This window comes from Oncorhynchus clarkii, chromosome 18, assembly GCF_045791955.1.
Source record: "Oncorhynchus clarkii lewisi isolate Uvic-CL-2024 chromosome 18, UVic_Ocla_1.0, whole genome shotgun sequence".
Classification (NCBI taxonomy): Eukaryota; Metazoa; Chordata; class Actinopteri; order Salmoniformes; family Salmonidae; genus Oncorhynchus; species Oncorhynchus clarkii.
Genome location: NC_092164.1, coordinates 47,269,627 through 47,288,696, shown reverse-complemented (window position 1 = coordinate 47,288,696; position 19,070 = coordinate 47,269,627). Strand labels below are relative to the sequence as shown.

At 42.8% G+C, this 19,070-nt stretch overlaps 1 protein-coding gene across 1 annotated transcript; it reads right to left on the bottom strand.

The window, feature by feature from the left end:
- Positions 1-1,771: 1,771 nt before the first annotated feature.
- Positions 1,772-7,450, bottom strand: LOC139372678 (intelectin-like). The gene is made up of 2 exons (XM_071112462.1): positions 7,433-7,450; positions 1,772-2,755 (listed from the first exon to the last, which is right to left on the bottom strand). Exons 1-2 carry the CDS (start codon positions 7,448-7,450, stop codon positions 1,772-1,774), a joined length of 1,002 nt encoding a protein of 333 aa, XP_070968563.1.
- Positions 7,451-19,070: the final 11,620 nt, after the last annotated feature.

Genomic DNA, 19,070 nt, shown 5'->3' with positions numbered 1-19,070 from the left:
ATGCAGCCTCCAGTATCAGGGCCATGCAGCCTCTAGTATCAGGGCTATACAGCCTCTTGTATCAGGGCCATGCAGCCTCTAGTATCAGGGCCATACAGCCTCCAGTACCAGGGCCATGCAGCCTCTAGTATCAGGGCCATGCAGCCTCTAGTATCAGGGCCATGCAGCCTCTAGTATCAGGGCCATGCAGCCTCTAGTATCAGGGCAGTTGGTGACAAAGACAACGTTAACGCAGATTAAGTGGAGAGTCTAAACTTGGATGAACAATTGAGATGCTTTTTTCATTTCAATATGAAGTTAAAGTAACTGTCTGCATTCAGACTGAGACTAGGGGGAGGCAGGTACCCTAGTTGTTAGAGCATTAGGCCAGTAACCAAAAGGTTGCTGGGTTGATTCCCCGAGCTGACAAGGTAAACATATGTTGTTCTGCCCCTGAGCAAGGCAGTTAACCCACTTTTCCCCAGGTGCCGTGGATGTCGATTATGTCGATCTCTGATTCAGAGGTTGGGTTAAATGCGGAAGACACATTTCAGTTGTAATACTGACTAGGTATCCCCATCTAGCTAGCCAATTCAGAAACAATTAGGATTTTAAAAATACAACCAAACTTAAAATGTTTAGTACCACACACAGCACAGGAAAATAGCTTGCTAGCCAGCTAAATTAGAAAATGTTAGCTAAGTAGTTTGCTAGCTCTGATTATATAAAATTGTCAATTACTGAGATAATATAATTATGATAGCTAGGTAATTTATTCCTAGCTTTTTTGGGGGGTCAGCCACAAAGCTTTGCCCATTTGCCTGTCTAAAAGTAATTCTACTCAGTGCCAGCTGCACTGTATGGTACACAGCTGCAGCAATCCTCATTCACGAGCTTGCTGGATCACATTGATCCTCTACATTTGTGGGATAAATAATCCACCCACTGGGTCATATCTCAATAACCCAACATCAATAACCCAGCATTAAGACCAGAACCTTGCTCTTGTTAAAGAAAACACAACTAAGTGACCCAATCCCTGCAAACCAGCAGTTGGGTTGTTCTAACAACCCAGCATTTTTTGTTGTTGAGTGTATCTAGTTGTGTCAAACAATTGGGCATCATTACAGCACTCAGAACAAGTCCTCTCTATGTCCCTTTGCCTCCCCTCCTTCTGATTCTCTCTCTCTCTCTCTCGCTCACCTTATAGCTCTCTACTCTCTCTTGTTTCCCTCTCTCCTCAGAATATGTCCTCTCTGTCTCTCTCTCCCTCCTTGACAAAAGGTAAGCTCATCTTACCCCCCCCCCACCAAAAAAAGAAATTGTATAATGAAAAAGTACAGTAGGCTCATTTCATGCTCTCAGACCCACAGACTACTTTATTGTTACATTACTGCAGGAAGAATGATCAAACAAGCAGAGACAATCCATACACTGAATTTACAGCACCCATCACCCCAACACAACAGGTGTTACAAAGTGCTTACAGTAACCTTACCGTAATTCAGTTATTAAGAGCCTCACATGACATAATAATACTTGTCACTATCAGCTATAAGCATTTAATGATTGTATGAGACACAAATATTTTTATGATGAATGGAATGGTTATTGCTTTGTGCTATTTCTTTGTAGTAATGGAATGAATAGATAAAAAATATAAAAAGGTATTACTAATATTTCCAAAATTCCTTTTAAATGTACTTTTCATTTTAAACTGTATGAATTGTTTTACCCAAAAATCTATCAATCAATCTATGAAACAATCAAAGAAAAATAAATGCACTGTGAATTAGCGGTAAAAGAGTAACACAGCTGACTCCAGCATCTGTTTTGATGCACTCCAGCCTACATTGGTCCCATAGCCGTTCCAGGCAAAGGAGGTGAAATCCCCACACTGAAGAGGGTTACCCTGAGGGAAAAACCCACCACCACCAATACAGTATGCATCAACCTCACCGCCTTTGGGTTTGACCCCAGAGCAGATGGCTGTGGCCGCCCGTTCTAGATTTATGGCTCTGAAACTGATGAAGCCTCCCTCAGTCTCCCCTCTAGTGTTAGGGCCGTAGAACATTTTGGTGGACTCTTTGTCCCCGAGGTCATAAACTATGGGAATGGAGGGTCCATTGTCGGACAGGTGTTTTCCAACGTTGTACTCGACCGGGTAGCGGTGGAAGAGGTAGTACAGGTTTCCTCCGTACAGATGGAGGAAGCGCCTTTCAGTGTGGTAGCGCATGATGGAGGCCAGGTTCCAGTGGTAAAAGGGCGTTTTGTTGGGAACGTGCCACACCGACATGTCTTCTGCATCTATGTCATAGTAGCCAGGATTCTTGAAGTCATCGTCCGTGGCTGCCTCCACTGTTCCGAAAGTCTTCCTGTTGGCCCAGTTGCCTTCCCCTTTTGGCCAGTTGGCGTTGTTTCCCTGCTGGCTGGTCCAACGATCGCCAACTGTGCACTTCGCGTAGATGTTGTCCTCGTGCACGCTTGCCACCAGAGTCCAGCCGCCGCCCGCTGTGGTCATGTCACAGAAGGTCTGGTACACCACCCCAGTAGACGTGGTCAGGTAGTACAGACCGTCTTCAGCTTGACCATATCTGTCCTTAACTTCCTTGCAGCTTCTGCCAATGAATTTAGCCCTATTTCTTAGCTCATCAAGACGGCTCAAGCTAACTTTTGGAGCTCTTGCCTGCTCAATCGTTTTTACAGAATCAAGTGGTGAAGTGTTTATGCACGACGTCTGAAACACCATCAGTAGAGGGATCGCCAGCAGAAAAGCCTGGTACATCATGTCTGTTGTAGTGAGGATCTGTTGAACGTTGCTTCCTTGAGGTACTTATATGTTAAGTTTTGGCAATGTTCCAATATCAATGTTTGTTAAAGCACATAGCTATCAGTACTATGGTAGTTATTAACAATGACACACCTGGCAAATGGGGTAATGTTGAAATCAAAAATCTTTGCAGACTTGGTAGAAAAAAAATGACTTGGGAAACATTTTCCTCTCATGAAGACACCTGTCAGGTGGGAAATGTTGCCCTCAATTTTACGCTCCACAATGTGTTTAATGGATCTGGTACTAAACATTGGTGGTGGTATTTTGACAAAAAAATGCAAGTGTGCTACAGTTTCCTTTTCAAACAGAAAGTTTGAATTCCACGTCAGTATACCTGTTCTGTCGATCTCATGGAACGAAACCTCAGCATTCTAATATTTCTTATTGGGTAAGCCCTTTTTTGGATTCCTGTCCTTGTTGTTGAGCACTCATTTCAAATGTAGTGTACACACATCTAATGACTTATAGGAGCTGGGTACAAAAAATGTACTTCTGAAATAATGAAAAGATATCTGCACGCTGATGAACGCCAATGTTGTTTTACTGTGCATTGTTAACAATGGGAGCATTCATCGCAGGTTGGCATTTATTGTCATGAATCCTGCCTTGGAGACAGCTCTGCAGAGTGGTCACTAGCTGGCACAGCCACAAAGTAGTCAAATATGATTTGAATCCTTAACCCTATCCTTAACCACACCGCTAACCCTAACCTAGTTTTTCATGACTTTTTACGATATAGCCAATTTTGACATTGCAGCTGACCCATCTAGTGGAAATCACCTAGTCCTACAAGGCAAGATTCATGAAAATAAATGTCTACCTGCACATTCAGTAGTGTGTGGGTATTTATTCTATATTACATTATTGTTGAACACCCCTCCTATTTTCCTCTGTTTGCTGATATATATATATATACCAGTGGTGGTAAAAGGACCCAATTGTCATACTTGAGTAAAAGTCACTCAGTAAAAGACTACTTGAGTTTCAAGTCTAAAAGTATTTGGTTTTAAATATACATAAGTATCAAATTAAATGTACCTGCTAAAATATACTTAAGTATCAAAAATAAAAGTATAAATATAAAAAGTATAAAACATATAAATGCAACATGTAAAGTGTCGGTCCCATGTTTCATGAGCTGAAATAAAAGATCACAGAAATGTTCCATACGCACAAAAGCTTATTTCTCTCAAATGTTGTGCACAAATTTGTTTACATTCCTGTTAGCGAGCATTTCTCCTTTACCAAGACAATCCATCCACCTGACAGGTGTGGCATATCAATAAGCTAATTAAACAGCACAATCATTACACAGGTGCACCTTGAACAATAAAATAGAAAGGATATTTTCTCCAAACGATTTCCTGAGGGAGTGCGCACATGAGGCTATTCTTTGTTGAGTGATTAAAAAGAAACACGTCCTCCTATATGTTTCATTTAGAGTTATTTATTCAACTTTAGTTGTGATACAAACACCAGTCTATATGTTTAATTTAGAGTTATTTATGCAACTTTAGTTGTGATACAAACACTAGTCTATATGTTTAATTTAGAGTTATTTATGCAACTTTAGTTGTGATACAAACACTAGTCTATATGTTTCAATTTTTTATGCATTCTGAGGCTGCATGATGCGACTCTTAATGATGATTTGAAAAAAGTTGCATAAATGGCATGAGCTCTGCTCTGTTTCTTGTGTAGGCTGCAAACACTTAATCAGTCTCTCATTCACAATTTGACCAGCACTTGATAATATTCTCACCCATCAGACTATCTGGTCTTTACATATATTATATTATAGCCTATAGGTGGAATTATTTTTTATTTAGTATGGCCCACAAAAAAAACGTCATCCCTAGCCTGCACTGGAATAGCAAATGGAGGTTACTGGCTGTTATGTTTTTAAGTGATGCATAGGTGGCGCGTCCTAAAGTAAATTGAATTGGCAAAATGATATAAAAAAAACAGCTTCTATCTCAAGGCCATCAGACTGTTAAACAGCCATCACTAACATTGAGTGGCTGCTGCCAACATAATGACTGATCTCTAGCCACTTTAATAATGAAAAAATGTATGTAATAAATGTATCACTAGCCACTTTAAACAATGCCACTTTATATAATGTTTACATACCCTACATTACTAATCTCATATGTATATACTGTACTTTATACCATCTACTGCATCTTGCCTATACCGTTCGGCCATCGCTATATTTTTATCTACATATTCTTATTAATTCCTTTACACTTGTGTGTATAAGGTAGTTGTTGTTAGGTTAGATTACTTGTTTGATATTACTGCATGGTCGGAACTAGAAGCACAAGCATTTCGCTACACTCGCATTAACATCTGCTAACCACGTGACAAATAAAATTTGATTTGACGGCAGCATCCGCTCTTTGGCCAAAAGATGGCTGGCTTGAAAACCCTTGGCTACAGTGAAAACACAACACTCCTTTTATTGATGGATTATAATGTAGCCAGAGGAAATTGCCAAACCATATCTCTTGAATCGTTAGCACTCTATTGGCAAGAATTTGCGGTTCTAAAAATTGTGGGTGTGACTGATATGGTTTTGTGCCATCACTGAGGCAACTGGACAATGCTGTGCCACTGTCCCCTATACTGGTGCAGCTGGCAACAAGGTTGACACCTGGTCCTACCGTGGCTGTGACACTGTCCCCTATACTGGTGCAGCTGGCAACAAGGTTGACACCTGGTCCTGCCATGGCTGTGCCACTGTCCCCTATACTGGTGCAGCTGGCAACAAGGTTGACACCTGGTCCTGCCGTGGCTGTGCCACTGTCCCCTATACTGGTGCTGCTGGCAACAAGGTTGACACCTGGTCCTGCCGAGGCTGTGACACTGTCCTCTGAAGTCTCTCCCTGGCTCTTTCCCTTTCACCATCCTCACTGACTCACAGTCTGTCTCCTAGAAAATAAATAAGGTGTTTGCCGTACTCCTAACTACCAGTACCCAAAACTACACAATTAATCACAACAGCAATACCATTCCCTTAAACAAATCTTAGTTCATTCACCAGTTTAAGTTGAGAGTGGGGGTATCCATGGCATTTTCCAATTATTATGTGGGGTTTTTTCACGATATTTGTAAATGATTTTGTACATAATGTTTCTGCAACCATATCTTACGGAAGAAAAGAGCTTCTGGATATCAGGACAGCGATCACTCACCTCGGATTATACTAATATTTCTTCTTCAACAACAACAAGCAGGTCTCAAACGATACTCTCCAAACACCCCACAGGGCAGACATCCCAATTATTCGCAAAAGGAAGCGACGCAGAGGACGAAGAGCCAGCTGCCTCGTCCGGACCCGTAGAAGACAACTAGGAAAGCTGCCGTCACCGTCAATATTACTCACCAACGTGCAATCATTGGACAATAAACTAGACGAGGTAAGATCACGAATATCCTACCAACGGGACATCAAAAACTGTAATATCCTATGCTTCACGGAATCGTGGCTGAACGACGACATGGATATTCAGCTAGCGGGATACACACTCCACAGGCAGGATAGAACAGTACACTCTGGTAAGACGAGGGGGGGCGGTCTGTGCATATTTGTAAACAACAGCTGGTGCACGAAATCTAAGGAAGTCTCTAGATTTTGCTCGCCTGAAGTAGAATATATTGTGATAAGCTGCAGGCCACACTACTTGCCTAGAGAGTTCTCAGCTATACTTTTCGTGGCTGTTTATTTACCACCACAGACAGATGCTGGCACTAAGACCTCACTCAGTCAGCTGTATAAGGAAATAAGCAAACAGGAAACCACTCACCCAGAGGCGGCGCTCTTAGTGGCCGGAGACTTTAATGCGGGGAAACTTAAATCAGTTCTACCAAATCTCTATTAACATGTTAAATGTGCAACCTGAGGGAAAACAATTCTAGATCACCTGTACTCCACACACAGAGATGCGTACAAAGCTCTCCCTCGCCCTACATTTGGTAAATCCGACCACAACTCTATCCTCCTGATTCCTGCTTACAAGCAAAAATTAAAGCAGGAAGCACCAGTGACTCGGTCTATAAAAAAATTTGTCAGATGAAGCAGATGCTAAAGGACTGCTTTGCTATCACAGACTGGAACATGTTCCGCGATTCTTCCGATGAAATTGAGGAATACACCACATCAGTCACTGGCTTTATCAATAAGTGCATTGAGGACGTCGTCCCCACAGTGACTGTACGTACATACCCCAACCAGAAGCCATGGATTACAGGCAACATTCTCACTGAGCTAAAGGGTAGAGCTGCCGCTTTCAAGGTGTGGGACTCTAACCTGGAAGCTTACAAGAAATCCTGCTATGCCCTGCGACGAGCCATCAAACAGGCAAAGCGCCAATACAGGGCTAAGATTCAATCATACTACACCGGCTCCGACGCTCGTCGGATGTGGCAGGGCTTGCAAACTATTACAGACTAGAAATGGAAGCACAGCCGCGAGCTGCCCAGTGACATGAGCCTACCAGACGAGCTAAATCACTTCTGTGCTCGCTTCGAGGCAAGCAACACTGGGGCATGCATGAGAGCATCAGCTGTTCCGGACGACTGTGTGATCACGCTCTCCGTAGCCGACGTGAGTAAGACCTTTAAACAGGTCAACATACACAAGGCTGCGGGGCCAGATGGATTACCAGGACGTGTGCTCCGGGCATGTTCTGACCAACTGGCAGGTGTCTTCACTGACATTTTCAACATGTCCCTGCTTGAGTCTGTAATACCAACATGCTTCAAGCAGACCACCATAGTCCCTGTGCCCAAGAACTAAAAAGGCAACCTGCCTAAATGACTACAGACCCGTAGCACTCATGTCCGTAGCCATTAAGTGCTTTAAAAGGCTGGTAATGGCTCACATCAACACCATTATCCCAGAAATCCTAGACCCACTCCAATTTGCACACCGCCCAAACAGATCCAAAGATGATGCAAACTCTATTGCACTCCACACTGCCCTTTCCCACCTGGACAAAAGGAACACCTATGTGAGAATGCTATTCATTGACTACAGCTCAGCGTTCAACAGCATAGTACCCTCAACGCTCATCACCAAGCTAAGGATCCTGGGACTCAACACCTCCCTCTGCAACTGTACCCTGGACTTCCTGACAGGCCGCCCCAGGTGGTGAGGGTAGGTAGCAACACATCTGCCATGTTGATCCTCAACACTGGAGGTCCCCAGGGGTACGTGCTCAGTCCCCTCCTGTACTCCCTGTTCAACCTCGACTGCATGGCCAGGCATGACTCCAACACCATCATTAAGTTTGCTGACGACACAACAGTGGTAGGCCTGATCACCGACAACAATGAGACAGCCTATAGGGAGGAGGTCAGAGACCTGGCCGGGTGGTGCCAGAATAACAACCTCTTCCTCAACGTAACCAAGACTAAGGAGATGATTGTGGACTACAGGAAAAGGAGCACCGAGCACGTCCCCATTCTCATCGACGGGGCTGTAGTGGAGCAGGTTGAGAGCTTCAAATTCCTTGGTGTCCACATCAACAACAAACTAGATTGGTCCAAATACACGAAGACAGTCGCTGGGAGGGACTGCTGCGCGAGGACTGGGCCGCCTGTGATTACTTCGGGACGGGGTGGGGCGCACGGCAGCGTAAGAACGATACGTGCTTTCACGTCAGAGTCTCCAAAGGTCTCCAATAACACCAGAAAAAGTTGCTAGATTTGTCGCTAGTCGCTTTTTTGAAAATGTGTCGCTAGAGGGTCTGAATACTCGCTAAGTTAGCAACACTGCATGTGCCACTGCAGAGAGCTGGGAGGCAGTGGATCAAACCATTGTGAGGCAAAGGGCGGGGGGGTCGCAATCTTTTGAAACTTAGAAACGCGCTATTAAGTGTCTATAATCAGCACAAGAGCTTTCATTCCGTATTATTAATATTATTGAAATTACAGTTATGCTTCCAGTGATATGTTAGGGGGGACAAATCATATTTTCCCAGGATGGGATTTCCACCTATGTCTGTTTGTCAGTGTCAGCAGAGTAGGCTACCCTGTAATTTGTAGGCTACCCTGTAATTTCTCAAAAAAATACTCTGCTAATGCCTCCAGTCATATAAAGTGTAGTAGAATTGCACCCCAAGTGGTCCCAAAGTGGTTTACAATAACTTTATCATAATTCAGTTAAGTGCGTCACATGACATGATAATATTTGTCACAATATCAAATCAAATATTATTTGTCACATGCGTCGAATACAACACCTTACCGTGAAATGTTTACTTACAAGCTCTTAACCAACAATGCAGTTTTAAGTAAAATAAGAGATAGGCAAATATTTTCTAATTAAACTAAAGTAAAAAGAAATTAAGAAAATTAATAAAAACAAAGAGGCTACAAATAGGGGGTACCAGTACCGAGTCAATGTGCGAGGGTACAGGTTAGTCAAGTTAATTGAGGTATATGTACATGTAGGTAGGGGTAAAGTGACTATGCATAGATAAAAAACAGCATGTAGCAGCAGTGTAAAAAAACAAAGGGTCAATGCAAATTGTCCAGGTAGTCATTTGATTAACTGTGCAGCAGTCTTATGGCTTAGGGGTAGAAGCTGTTAAGGAGCCTTTTGGACCTAGAGTTGATGCTCCAGTACCACTTGCCGTGCCGTGTGGTAGCAGAGAGAACAGTCTATAACTAGGGTGGCTGGAGTCTTTGACACTGTCTGGTATAGAGGTCCAGGATGGAAGGAAGCATTGCCCCAGTGATGTACCGGGGCGTACGCACTACCCTCTGTTGCGCCTTGCGGTTGGATGCCAAGCAGTTGCCATACCAGGCGGTGATGCAACCAGTCAGGATGCCCTCGATGGTGCAGCTGTAGAACTTTTTGAGGATCTGAGGACCCATGCCAAATCTTATCAGTCTCTTGAGGGGGAATAGGGGTTGTTTTGCCTCTTCTCAACTGTTTGTGTGATCGGACCATGATAGTTTGTTGGTGATGTGGACACCAAGGAATTTGAAGCTCTCGACCTGCTCCACTACAGCCCTGTCGATGTAGTCCATGATCAGCTTCTTTGTCTTGATCACATTGAGGGCGAGGTTGTTGTTTCTCTGCACCACACTGCCAGGTCTCTGGCCTCCTCCCTATAGGCTGTTTCGACGTTGTTGGTGATCAGGCCTACCACTGTTGTGTCGTCGGGAAACTTAATGATGGTGTTGGATATGTGCTTGCCCACCCACTATGGTGTTGAACGCTGAGCTGTAGTCAATGAACAGCATTCTCACGTAGGTGTTCCTTTTGTTCAGGTGCGAAAGGGCAGTGTGGAGTGCAATAGAGATGGCTTCATCTGTGGATTTGTTGGGGTGGTATGCAAATTGGAGTGGGTCTAGGGTTTCTGGGATGACGGTGTTGATGTGAGCCATGACCAGCCTTTCAAAGCACTTCATGGCTACAGACGTGAGTGATACGGGTCAGGTGGTTAAGGCTGGTTACCTTGGTGTTCTTGGGCACAGGGACTATGGTGGTCTGCTTGAAATATGTAGGTATTACCAACTCGGTCATGAACAGGTTGAAAATGTCAGTGAAGACACTTGCCAGTTGGTACACGTCCTGGTAATCCATCTGTGAATGTTGATATGTTTAAACATCTAACTCACATCAGCTATGGAGAGCGTGGTCACACTGTTACAGCAACAGCTGGTGCTCTCATGCATGCTTCAGTGTTGCTTACCTCGAATTTCACGGTATAGTATAATTCAATCTTACTCCTGTATTGACACTTTACCTGTTTGATGGTTCATCGGATGGCATAGCAGGATTTCTTATAAGCGTCCGGGTTAGAGTCCCGCTCCTTGAAAGCGGCAGCTCTACCTTTTAGCTCCGTGTGAATGTTGCCTGTATTCCTTGGCTTCTGGTTGGGGTATGTACGTACCTTCACTGTGGGGACGACGTCATTGATGCACTTATTGATGAAGCCGGTGACTGATGTGGTAGGATTAATCTGTGCTAGCAAAACAGACCTGTAGCTTAGCATCTTCGTCATCTGACCACTTCCGTATTGAGTGAGTCACAGGTACTTCCGGCTTTAATTTTTGCTTGTAAGCAGGAATCAGAAGGATATAATTATGGTCAGATTGGCCAAATGGAGGGGAAGGGAGAATTTTGTAAGCGTCTCTGTGAGTGGAGTAAAGGTTTGCCCTTTGGAGAACTCCAAGCGTGCTGTCATGTGCATTTTTACTGAGGAGTGGCTTCCATCTGGCCACAACCATAAAGGCCTGATTGGTGGAGTGCTGCAGAGATGGCTGTCCTTCTGGAAGGTTCTCCCATCTCCACAGAGGAACTCTCGAGCTCTGTCAGAGTGACCATTGAGTTCTTGGTCACCTCCCTGACCAAGGCCCTTCTCCCCTGATTGCTCAGTTTGGCCGGGAGGCTAGCTCTAGGAAGAGTATTGGTGGTTCCAAACTTCTTACATTTAATAATGTTGGAGACCACTGTGTTTCTGGGGACCTTCAATGCTGCAGAAATTTGTTGGTACCCTTCCCCAGATCTGTGTCTCTGAGCTCTACAGACAATTCCTTCGACCTCATGGCTTGGTTTTTGCTTTGTCATGACCTTTCAATTGTGGGACCATATATAGACAGGTGTGTGCCTTTCCAAGTCATGTCCAATTAATTGAATTTATCACAAGTGGACTCGAAATCAAGTTATAGAAACATGTCAGCGATGATCAATTTGAAACAGAATGCACCTGAGGTAAATTTCGAGTCTCATATCAAAGGGTCTGAATACTATGAAAATAAGGTATTTCTGTTTTCACTTTGTCATTATGGGGTATTGTGTGTAGATTAATGAGCGAAAAAACAATTATTTAATCCATTTTAGAATAAGGCGGTACCTTTAACAAAATGTGGAAGAAATCAAGGGGTCTGAATACTTCTCGAGTTAGTCACCTGGAATGCTTTTCCAACAGTCTTGAAGGAGTTCCCACATATGCTGAACACTTGTTGGCTGCATTTCCTTCACTCTGTGGTCCAACTCATCCCAAACCATCTCAATTGGATTAAGGTCGGGTGATTGGAGGCCAGGTCATCTGATGGAGCACTCCATCACTCTCCTTCTTGGTCAAATAGGCCTTAGACAGCCTGGAGATGTGTTTTGGGTCAGTGCAAACAAGATGAGATGGCGTATTGCTGCAGAATGCTGTGGCAGCCATGCTGGTTAAATGTAACTTGAATTCTAAATAAATCACAGACAGTGTCACTTGAAAAGCACCCCATACTATCACACCCCTTCCTCCATGCTTTGCGGTGGGAACCACTCATCCGATCACCTACTCTGCATCTCACAAAGACACGGCGGTTGAAACCAAAAATCTCACATTAGACCAAAGGACAGATTTCCACCGGTCTAATGTCCATTGCTCATGTTTCTTGGGCCAAGCCAGTCTCTTCTTCTTCGTGGTTTCCTTTAGTAGTAGTTTCTTTGCATCAATTTGATCAAGAAGGACTGATTTACACATTCTCTTCTGAACAGTTGAAGTTGAGATGTCTGTGAAACATTTATTTGAGCTGGTTGAGAAAATGCCAAGAGTGTGCAAAGCTGTCATCAAAGCAAAGGGTGGCTACTTTAAAGAATCTCAATGATAAAATATATTTTGATTTGTTTAACACTTTTTTTGGTTACTACATGATTCCATATGTGTTATTTCATAGTCTTGATGTCTTCACTATTATTCTACAATGTAGAAAATTGTAAATATTTTATAATGCTGTGCTATTCTCCATCTGATGTGTTTATTGGAGTGAAGTAAGTTACACTTCTTCTAAAAACAAATTATTGCCCCACGTCCCAACAATCCACACAGTCAAGCAAAATTATATGGTATTTGATTAGTTCATCAGTAGACTTATCCACCAGCCAGATACAAATTAGTCTGGCGAAACAATGCTTAGGTCAACCAATATTTGCCCATTATACAACGGGGTGTGTCTAATCCTGAATGCTAATTGGTTAAAACCGCTTTCCAGCCGGTGTCTATTCCACAAGATACTACCGACAAATTATATGGTGTTAAAATGCCTAGTTACTTTGTTCCATCTGACTGCGCAGTCCGCTGTCTTATCAGCCCAGAAAGGCAATTTATAAACTTGATCTCCTCTAAAAAGCATGTAGACATAGTCTAAAAGACAAACGTTTTGTTTTCAACAGCGGAGATTTGCATAAACCTTGCTGTCTGTCTCCGACATTTGCAACATTGTTTCAATATTCAAATTTGACCTTCTGTTGTCGCATAGTAATGAACTTGTCGGGAGTCGGGATGAGACAGGCAGCGTTTCTCAGCCAGTCGAAATCATGAATCAGCATCATTTTTATGGATATATACAAAGAAATATTGATAGAAAACACGTAAAACAAAACAAAGTGCAGCTAGTTTGCAGTCTTTTGAGCTTCAGTTTGAAGTGATTGTGTTAGCTCTGTTGTTGGCTAGCTTCTCTGAACAACAGTGTCATGATGAGAGACCACATTTTCTATGCCAGGCGAAATCGCTTATCATTAGCTCATTGTTACGGATGTATCCAAATAAATGTCACTAGAAAACACCTGAAACAAATGCATCTTCTTTGTTGTTATTCTGGCAGCACTGTTTGATGTGACCGTAAGTTAGCCATAGTTGGCTAGCTAGCAAGCAAGGGATAAGACCCGACTGGGTCGTGTCTCTGGCAACCGAACCGATAGAACAAACGACCAGCCGGCTTGTGTAGCAACCCTAGATTTGAGTCCGGACTGTATCTTGTGGAAGGATGAAATACTATGAATTAATTCATCAAAATAACATTTTTAATGACTATGTGTAAATCATTATTTAGATATGTTGGTAACCCGTTGTATAAAAGTTATTATGCCCTCGAAGCCAAACACTGGCTTCTCGGGCATTATCACTTAATTATGTCCTTTTACTATTGCAAAATATTCAAGATAATATAACATTTTGCAATAGTACACAAACGTACAGTATCTTCTGCAAATATTGGTTGATCTAAGCATTGTTTCGTCAGGCTAATTTGGGTCATCTGGCTGGTGGAGAAGTCTACTGATAACCTAATCAAATACCATATAATTCTGGGTGACATGTCATACACATCAGGTAGACCTCTGCGCTTCAGCAAACAAAGGAAAATAGGAGGGGTGCTCAACAATAATGTAGTATAGAAAAAATACCCACACACTGATGAATGTGCAGGTAGACATTTATTGTCATTAATCTTGCCATGGAGGCAGGAATGGTTAACAAATGTCTGACCTAGAACACTGTGGTGTGATCATTTAGGTGAACCTGATAAGTACATCCCATATTAAACCAGCACCTAAACTGTAGCCCATGTGTTTGCCTTGTTTTAATCTTCCTACATGATAATGCCAACTAAATAAAATATTTTTAAAGACCCCCTCATCGCTGTGGCACCAAAATTGTAAATGAAACCCTAAAGAAACCAAACTGGAGTGACGCTGAAAAAGTAAGTTACACCTCTTCTAAAAATGAATTCTTGCCCAACCTCCTAATAATCCACACTGCCAGAAAACTAGTAAATAAGACTAGAACAGAGAGGGATTGACCAGTAAAGCAACTCAGAGTATGGCTGATTAAACTGTATTTATTCCTCAATGTTAAATAGATCATTCTTCACCTCGATCCTTCAGGCTCACCATACACAGGCACAGTGAACCCCAAATGACATCGATAAATTGAGAAGGTGGCTGATGGCAGCCAAGCACACAACACACATGCACACACACAACTCCAATATCTTGTTATTTACCCTTATTTTACCAGTTAAGTTGACTGAGAACACATTCCCGTTTACAGTGCAGTTCAATAAGAGTTAAGAAAATATTTACCAAATAAACTAAAGTAAAAAATAACAAAAAGTAACACAATAACATAACAATGATGAGGCTATATAAAGGGGGTACCGGTACCGAGTGTGCTGGGGTACAGGTTAGAGGTCATTTGTACATGTACAGTGCCTTGCGAAAGTATTCGGCCCCCTTGAACTTTGCGACCTTTTGCCACATTTCAGGCTTCAAACATAAAGATATAAAACTGTATTTTTTTGTGAAGAATCAACAACAAGTGGGACACAATCATGAAGTGGAACGACATTTATTGGATATTTCAAACTTTTTTAACAAATCAAAAACTGAAAAATTGGGCGTGCAAAATTATTCAGCCCCCTTAAGTTAATACTTTGTAGCGCCACCTTTTGCTGCGATTACAGCTGTAAGTCGCTTGGGGTATGTCTCTATCAGTTTTGCACATTGAGAGACTGACATTTTTTCCCATTCCTCCTTGCAAAACAGCTCGAGCTCAGTGAGGTTGGATGGAGAGCATTTGTGAACAGCAGTTTTCAGTTCTTTCCACAGATTCTCGATTGGATTCAGGTCTGGACTTTGATTTGGCCATTCTAACACCTGGATATGTTTATTTTTGAACCATTCCATTGTAGATTTTGCTTTATGTTTTGGATCATTGTCTTGTTGGAAGACAAATCTCCGTCCCAGTCTCAGGTCTTTTGCAGACTCCATCAGGTTTTCTTCCAGAATGGTCCTGTATTTGGCGTCATCCATCTTCCCATCAATTTTAACCATCTTCCCTGTCCCTGCTGAAGAAAAGCAGGCCCAAACCATGATGCTGCCACCACCATGTTTGACAGTGGGGATGGTGTGTTCAGCTGTGTTGCTTTTACGCCAAACATAACGTTTTGCATTGTTGCCAAAAAGTTCAATTTTGGTTTCATCTGACCAGAGCACCTTCTTCCACATGTTTGGTGTGTCTCCCAGGTGGCTTGTGGCAAACTTTAAACAACACTTTTTATGGATATCTTTAAGAAATGGCTTTCTTCTTGCCACTCTTCCACAAAGGCCAGATTTGTGCACTATACGACTGATTGTTGTCCTATGGACAGAGTCTCCCACCTCAGCTGTAGATCTCTGCAGTTCATCCAGAGTGATCATGGGCCTCTTGGCTGCATCTCTGATCAGTCTTCTCCTTGTATGAGCTGAAAGTTTAGAGGGACGGCCAGGTCTTGGTAGATTTGCAGTGGTCTGATACTCCTTCAATTTCAATATTATCGCTTGCACAGTGCTCCTTGGGATGTTTAAAGCTTGGGAAATCTTTTTGTATCCAAATCCGGCTTTAAACTTCTTCACAACAGTATCTCGGACCTGCCTGGTGTGTTCCTTGTTCTTCATGATGCTCTCTGCGCTTTTGACGGACCTCTGAGACTATCACAGTGCAGGTGCATTTATACGGAGACTTGATTACACACAGGTGGATTGTATTTATCATCATTAGTCATTTAGGTCAACATTGGATCATTCAGAGATCCTCACTGAACTTCTGGAGAGAGTTTGCTGCACTGAAAGTAAAGGGGCTGAATAATTTTGCACGCCCAATTTTTCAGTTTTTGATTTGTTAAAAAAGTTTTAAATATCCAATAAATGTTGTTCCACTTCATGATTGTGTCCCACTTGTTGTTGATTCTTCACAAAAAAATACAGTTTTATATCTTTATGTTTAAAGCCTGAAATGTGGCAAAAGGTCGCAAAGTTCAAGGGGGCCGAATACTTTCGCAAGGCACTGTAGGTAGGGGCGACAGTGCATAGATAATAAACAGCGAATAGCAGCAGTGTACAAAACAAATGGGGGGGTCAATTTAATAGTCCGGTGGCAATTTTATGAATTGTTCAGCAGTCTTATGGCTTGGCGTTAGAAGCTGTTAAGGAGCCTTTTGGTCCTAGACTTGACGCTCCGGTAACACTTGCCATGTGGTAGCAGAGAAAACAGTCTATGACTTGGGTGACTGGAGTCTCTAAAAATGTTATGGGGTTTCCTCTGACACCACCTATTTTATAGGTTCTATATTACAGGAAGCTTGGACCCAGTGATGTACTGGGCCGTACTCACTACCCTCTGTAGCACCTTACGGTCAGATGCCGAGCAGTTGCTATACCAGGCTTTGATGCAACCGGTCAGGATGCTTTCGATTGTGCAGCTGTATAACTTTTTGAGGATCTGGGGACCCATGCCAAATCTTTTCAGTTTCCTGAGGGGGAAAAGGTTTTGTCGTGCCCTATTCATGACTGTCTTGATGTGTTTGGACCATGATAGATCGTTGGTGATGTGGACACCAAGGAACTTGAAGCTCTCGAACCGCTTCACTACAGCCCATTGATGTTAATGGGGGCCTGTTGGGCCCGCCAATCAGGTCCTTGGTCTTGCTCACATTGAGAGAGAGGTTGTTGTCCTGGCACCACACCGCCAGTTCTCTGACCTCCTCCCTATAGGCTGTGTCATCGTTGTCGGTGATCAGGCCAACCACTGTTGTGTTGTCAGAAACGTAATGATGGTGTTGCAGTCGTGTTTGGCCATGCAGTCATGGGAGAACAGGGAGTACAGGAGGGGACTAAGTACACACCCCTGAGGGGCCCCAGTGCTGAGGATCAGCGTGGCAGACGTATTGTTGCCTACCCTTACCACCTGGGGGCGGCCCGTCATTATGTCCAGGATCCAGTTGCAGAGGGAGGTGTTTAGGCCCAGGGTCCTTAGCTTAGTGATGAGCTTCGTGGGCACTGTAGTGTTGAATGCTGAGCTGTAGTCAATAAACAGCATTCTCACACAGGTGTTCCTTTTGTCCAGGTGGGAAAGGGCAGTGTGGAGTGTGATTGAGATTGCGTCATCTGTGGATCTGTTGGGGCGGTATGCAAATTGGAGTGGGTCTAGGGTATCCGTGTGCGAAAAGTGCAAATCAATCCCAGAACAACAGCAAAAAACCTTGTGAAGATGCTGGAGGAAACAGTTACAAAAGTATCTATATCCACAGTAAAACAAGTCCTATATCGACATAACCTGAAAGGCCGCTCAGCAAGGAAGAAGCCCCTGCTCCAAAACCGCTGCTCCAAAACCACCCTATAAAAGACAGACTACGGTTATCAACTGCACATGGGGACAAAGATCGTACTTTTTGGAGAAATGTCCTCTGGTCGGATGAAACAAAAATATAACTTTTTGGCCATAATGGCCATAGTTATGTTTGGAGGAAAAAGGGGGAGGCTTGCAAGCCAAAGAACACCATCCCAACCGTGAAGCACGGGGGTGACAGTATAATGTTGTGGGGGTGCTTTGCTGCAGGAGGGACTGGTGCACTTCACAAAATAGATTGGCATCATGAGGGAGGAAAATAATGCGGATATATTGAAGCAACATCTCAAGACATTAGTCAGGAAGTTAAAGCTTGGTCGCAAATGGGTCTTCCAAATGGACAATGACCCTAAGCATACTTCCAAAGTTATGACAAAATGACTTAAAACCTCTTACTTCTACCCCCTCCTTTTTCGAAAATTCTGTTAAAAATCGCGCAACTTTTCAGCGTCCTGCTACTCATGCCAGGAATATAGTATATGCATATGATTAGTATGTGTGGATAGAAAACACTCTGAAGTTTATAAAACTGGTTAAATCACGGCTGTGACAATAACAGATCGTGTGTTTCATTGAAAAACGCAAGAAAAACTGCTCTCTGAAAGCTAAAAATAATTTCCATAAGTCACTTCCACCAGTTGTTAAAAGAGAACAGAATTTAATATCGATCTGCCTGAAATTTATACAAATTCCGCACGATGGCGCCATTGTCCTCATTTTCAATTGAATTAATTGTTGGAAAATCCATCTATCTGACCTCCATTTTCCCAGTCTTCACCCGGATGCAGTTGAGGAAGATATTAGAAGCCATTGTTTTGCAAGTGAAGACCTATTGAAAAGACATCGCCCTGTAATCATTTTGATAGATTATAAACGTTTACTAATACCTAAAGTTGGATTACAAAAGGATTTCGAAGTGTTTTGTGAAAGTTTATCGTCGACTTTTTTAATTTAAAAAAATTACGCAGCGTTTAAAAACAATGATTTTTTCTGAATGACACAGCTTCCATACAAAGCTATTTTGGGTATATATGGACCGATTTAAACGAAAAAAAGACCCAATAGTGATGTTTATGGGGCATATAGGAGTGCCAAGAAAGAAGCTCGTCAAAGGTAATGAATGTTTTATATTTTATTTCTGCGTTTTGGGTAGCGCCAGCTACCGCAAAATCTGTTGTTTACGTGTCGTGCTGGCATTTTGGGGGGTGCATGCTATCAGATAATAGCTTCTGATGCTTTCGCCGAAAAGCATTTTAAAAATCTGACTTGCTGGCTAGGTTCACAACGAGTGTAGCTTTAAT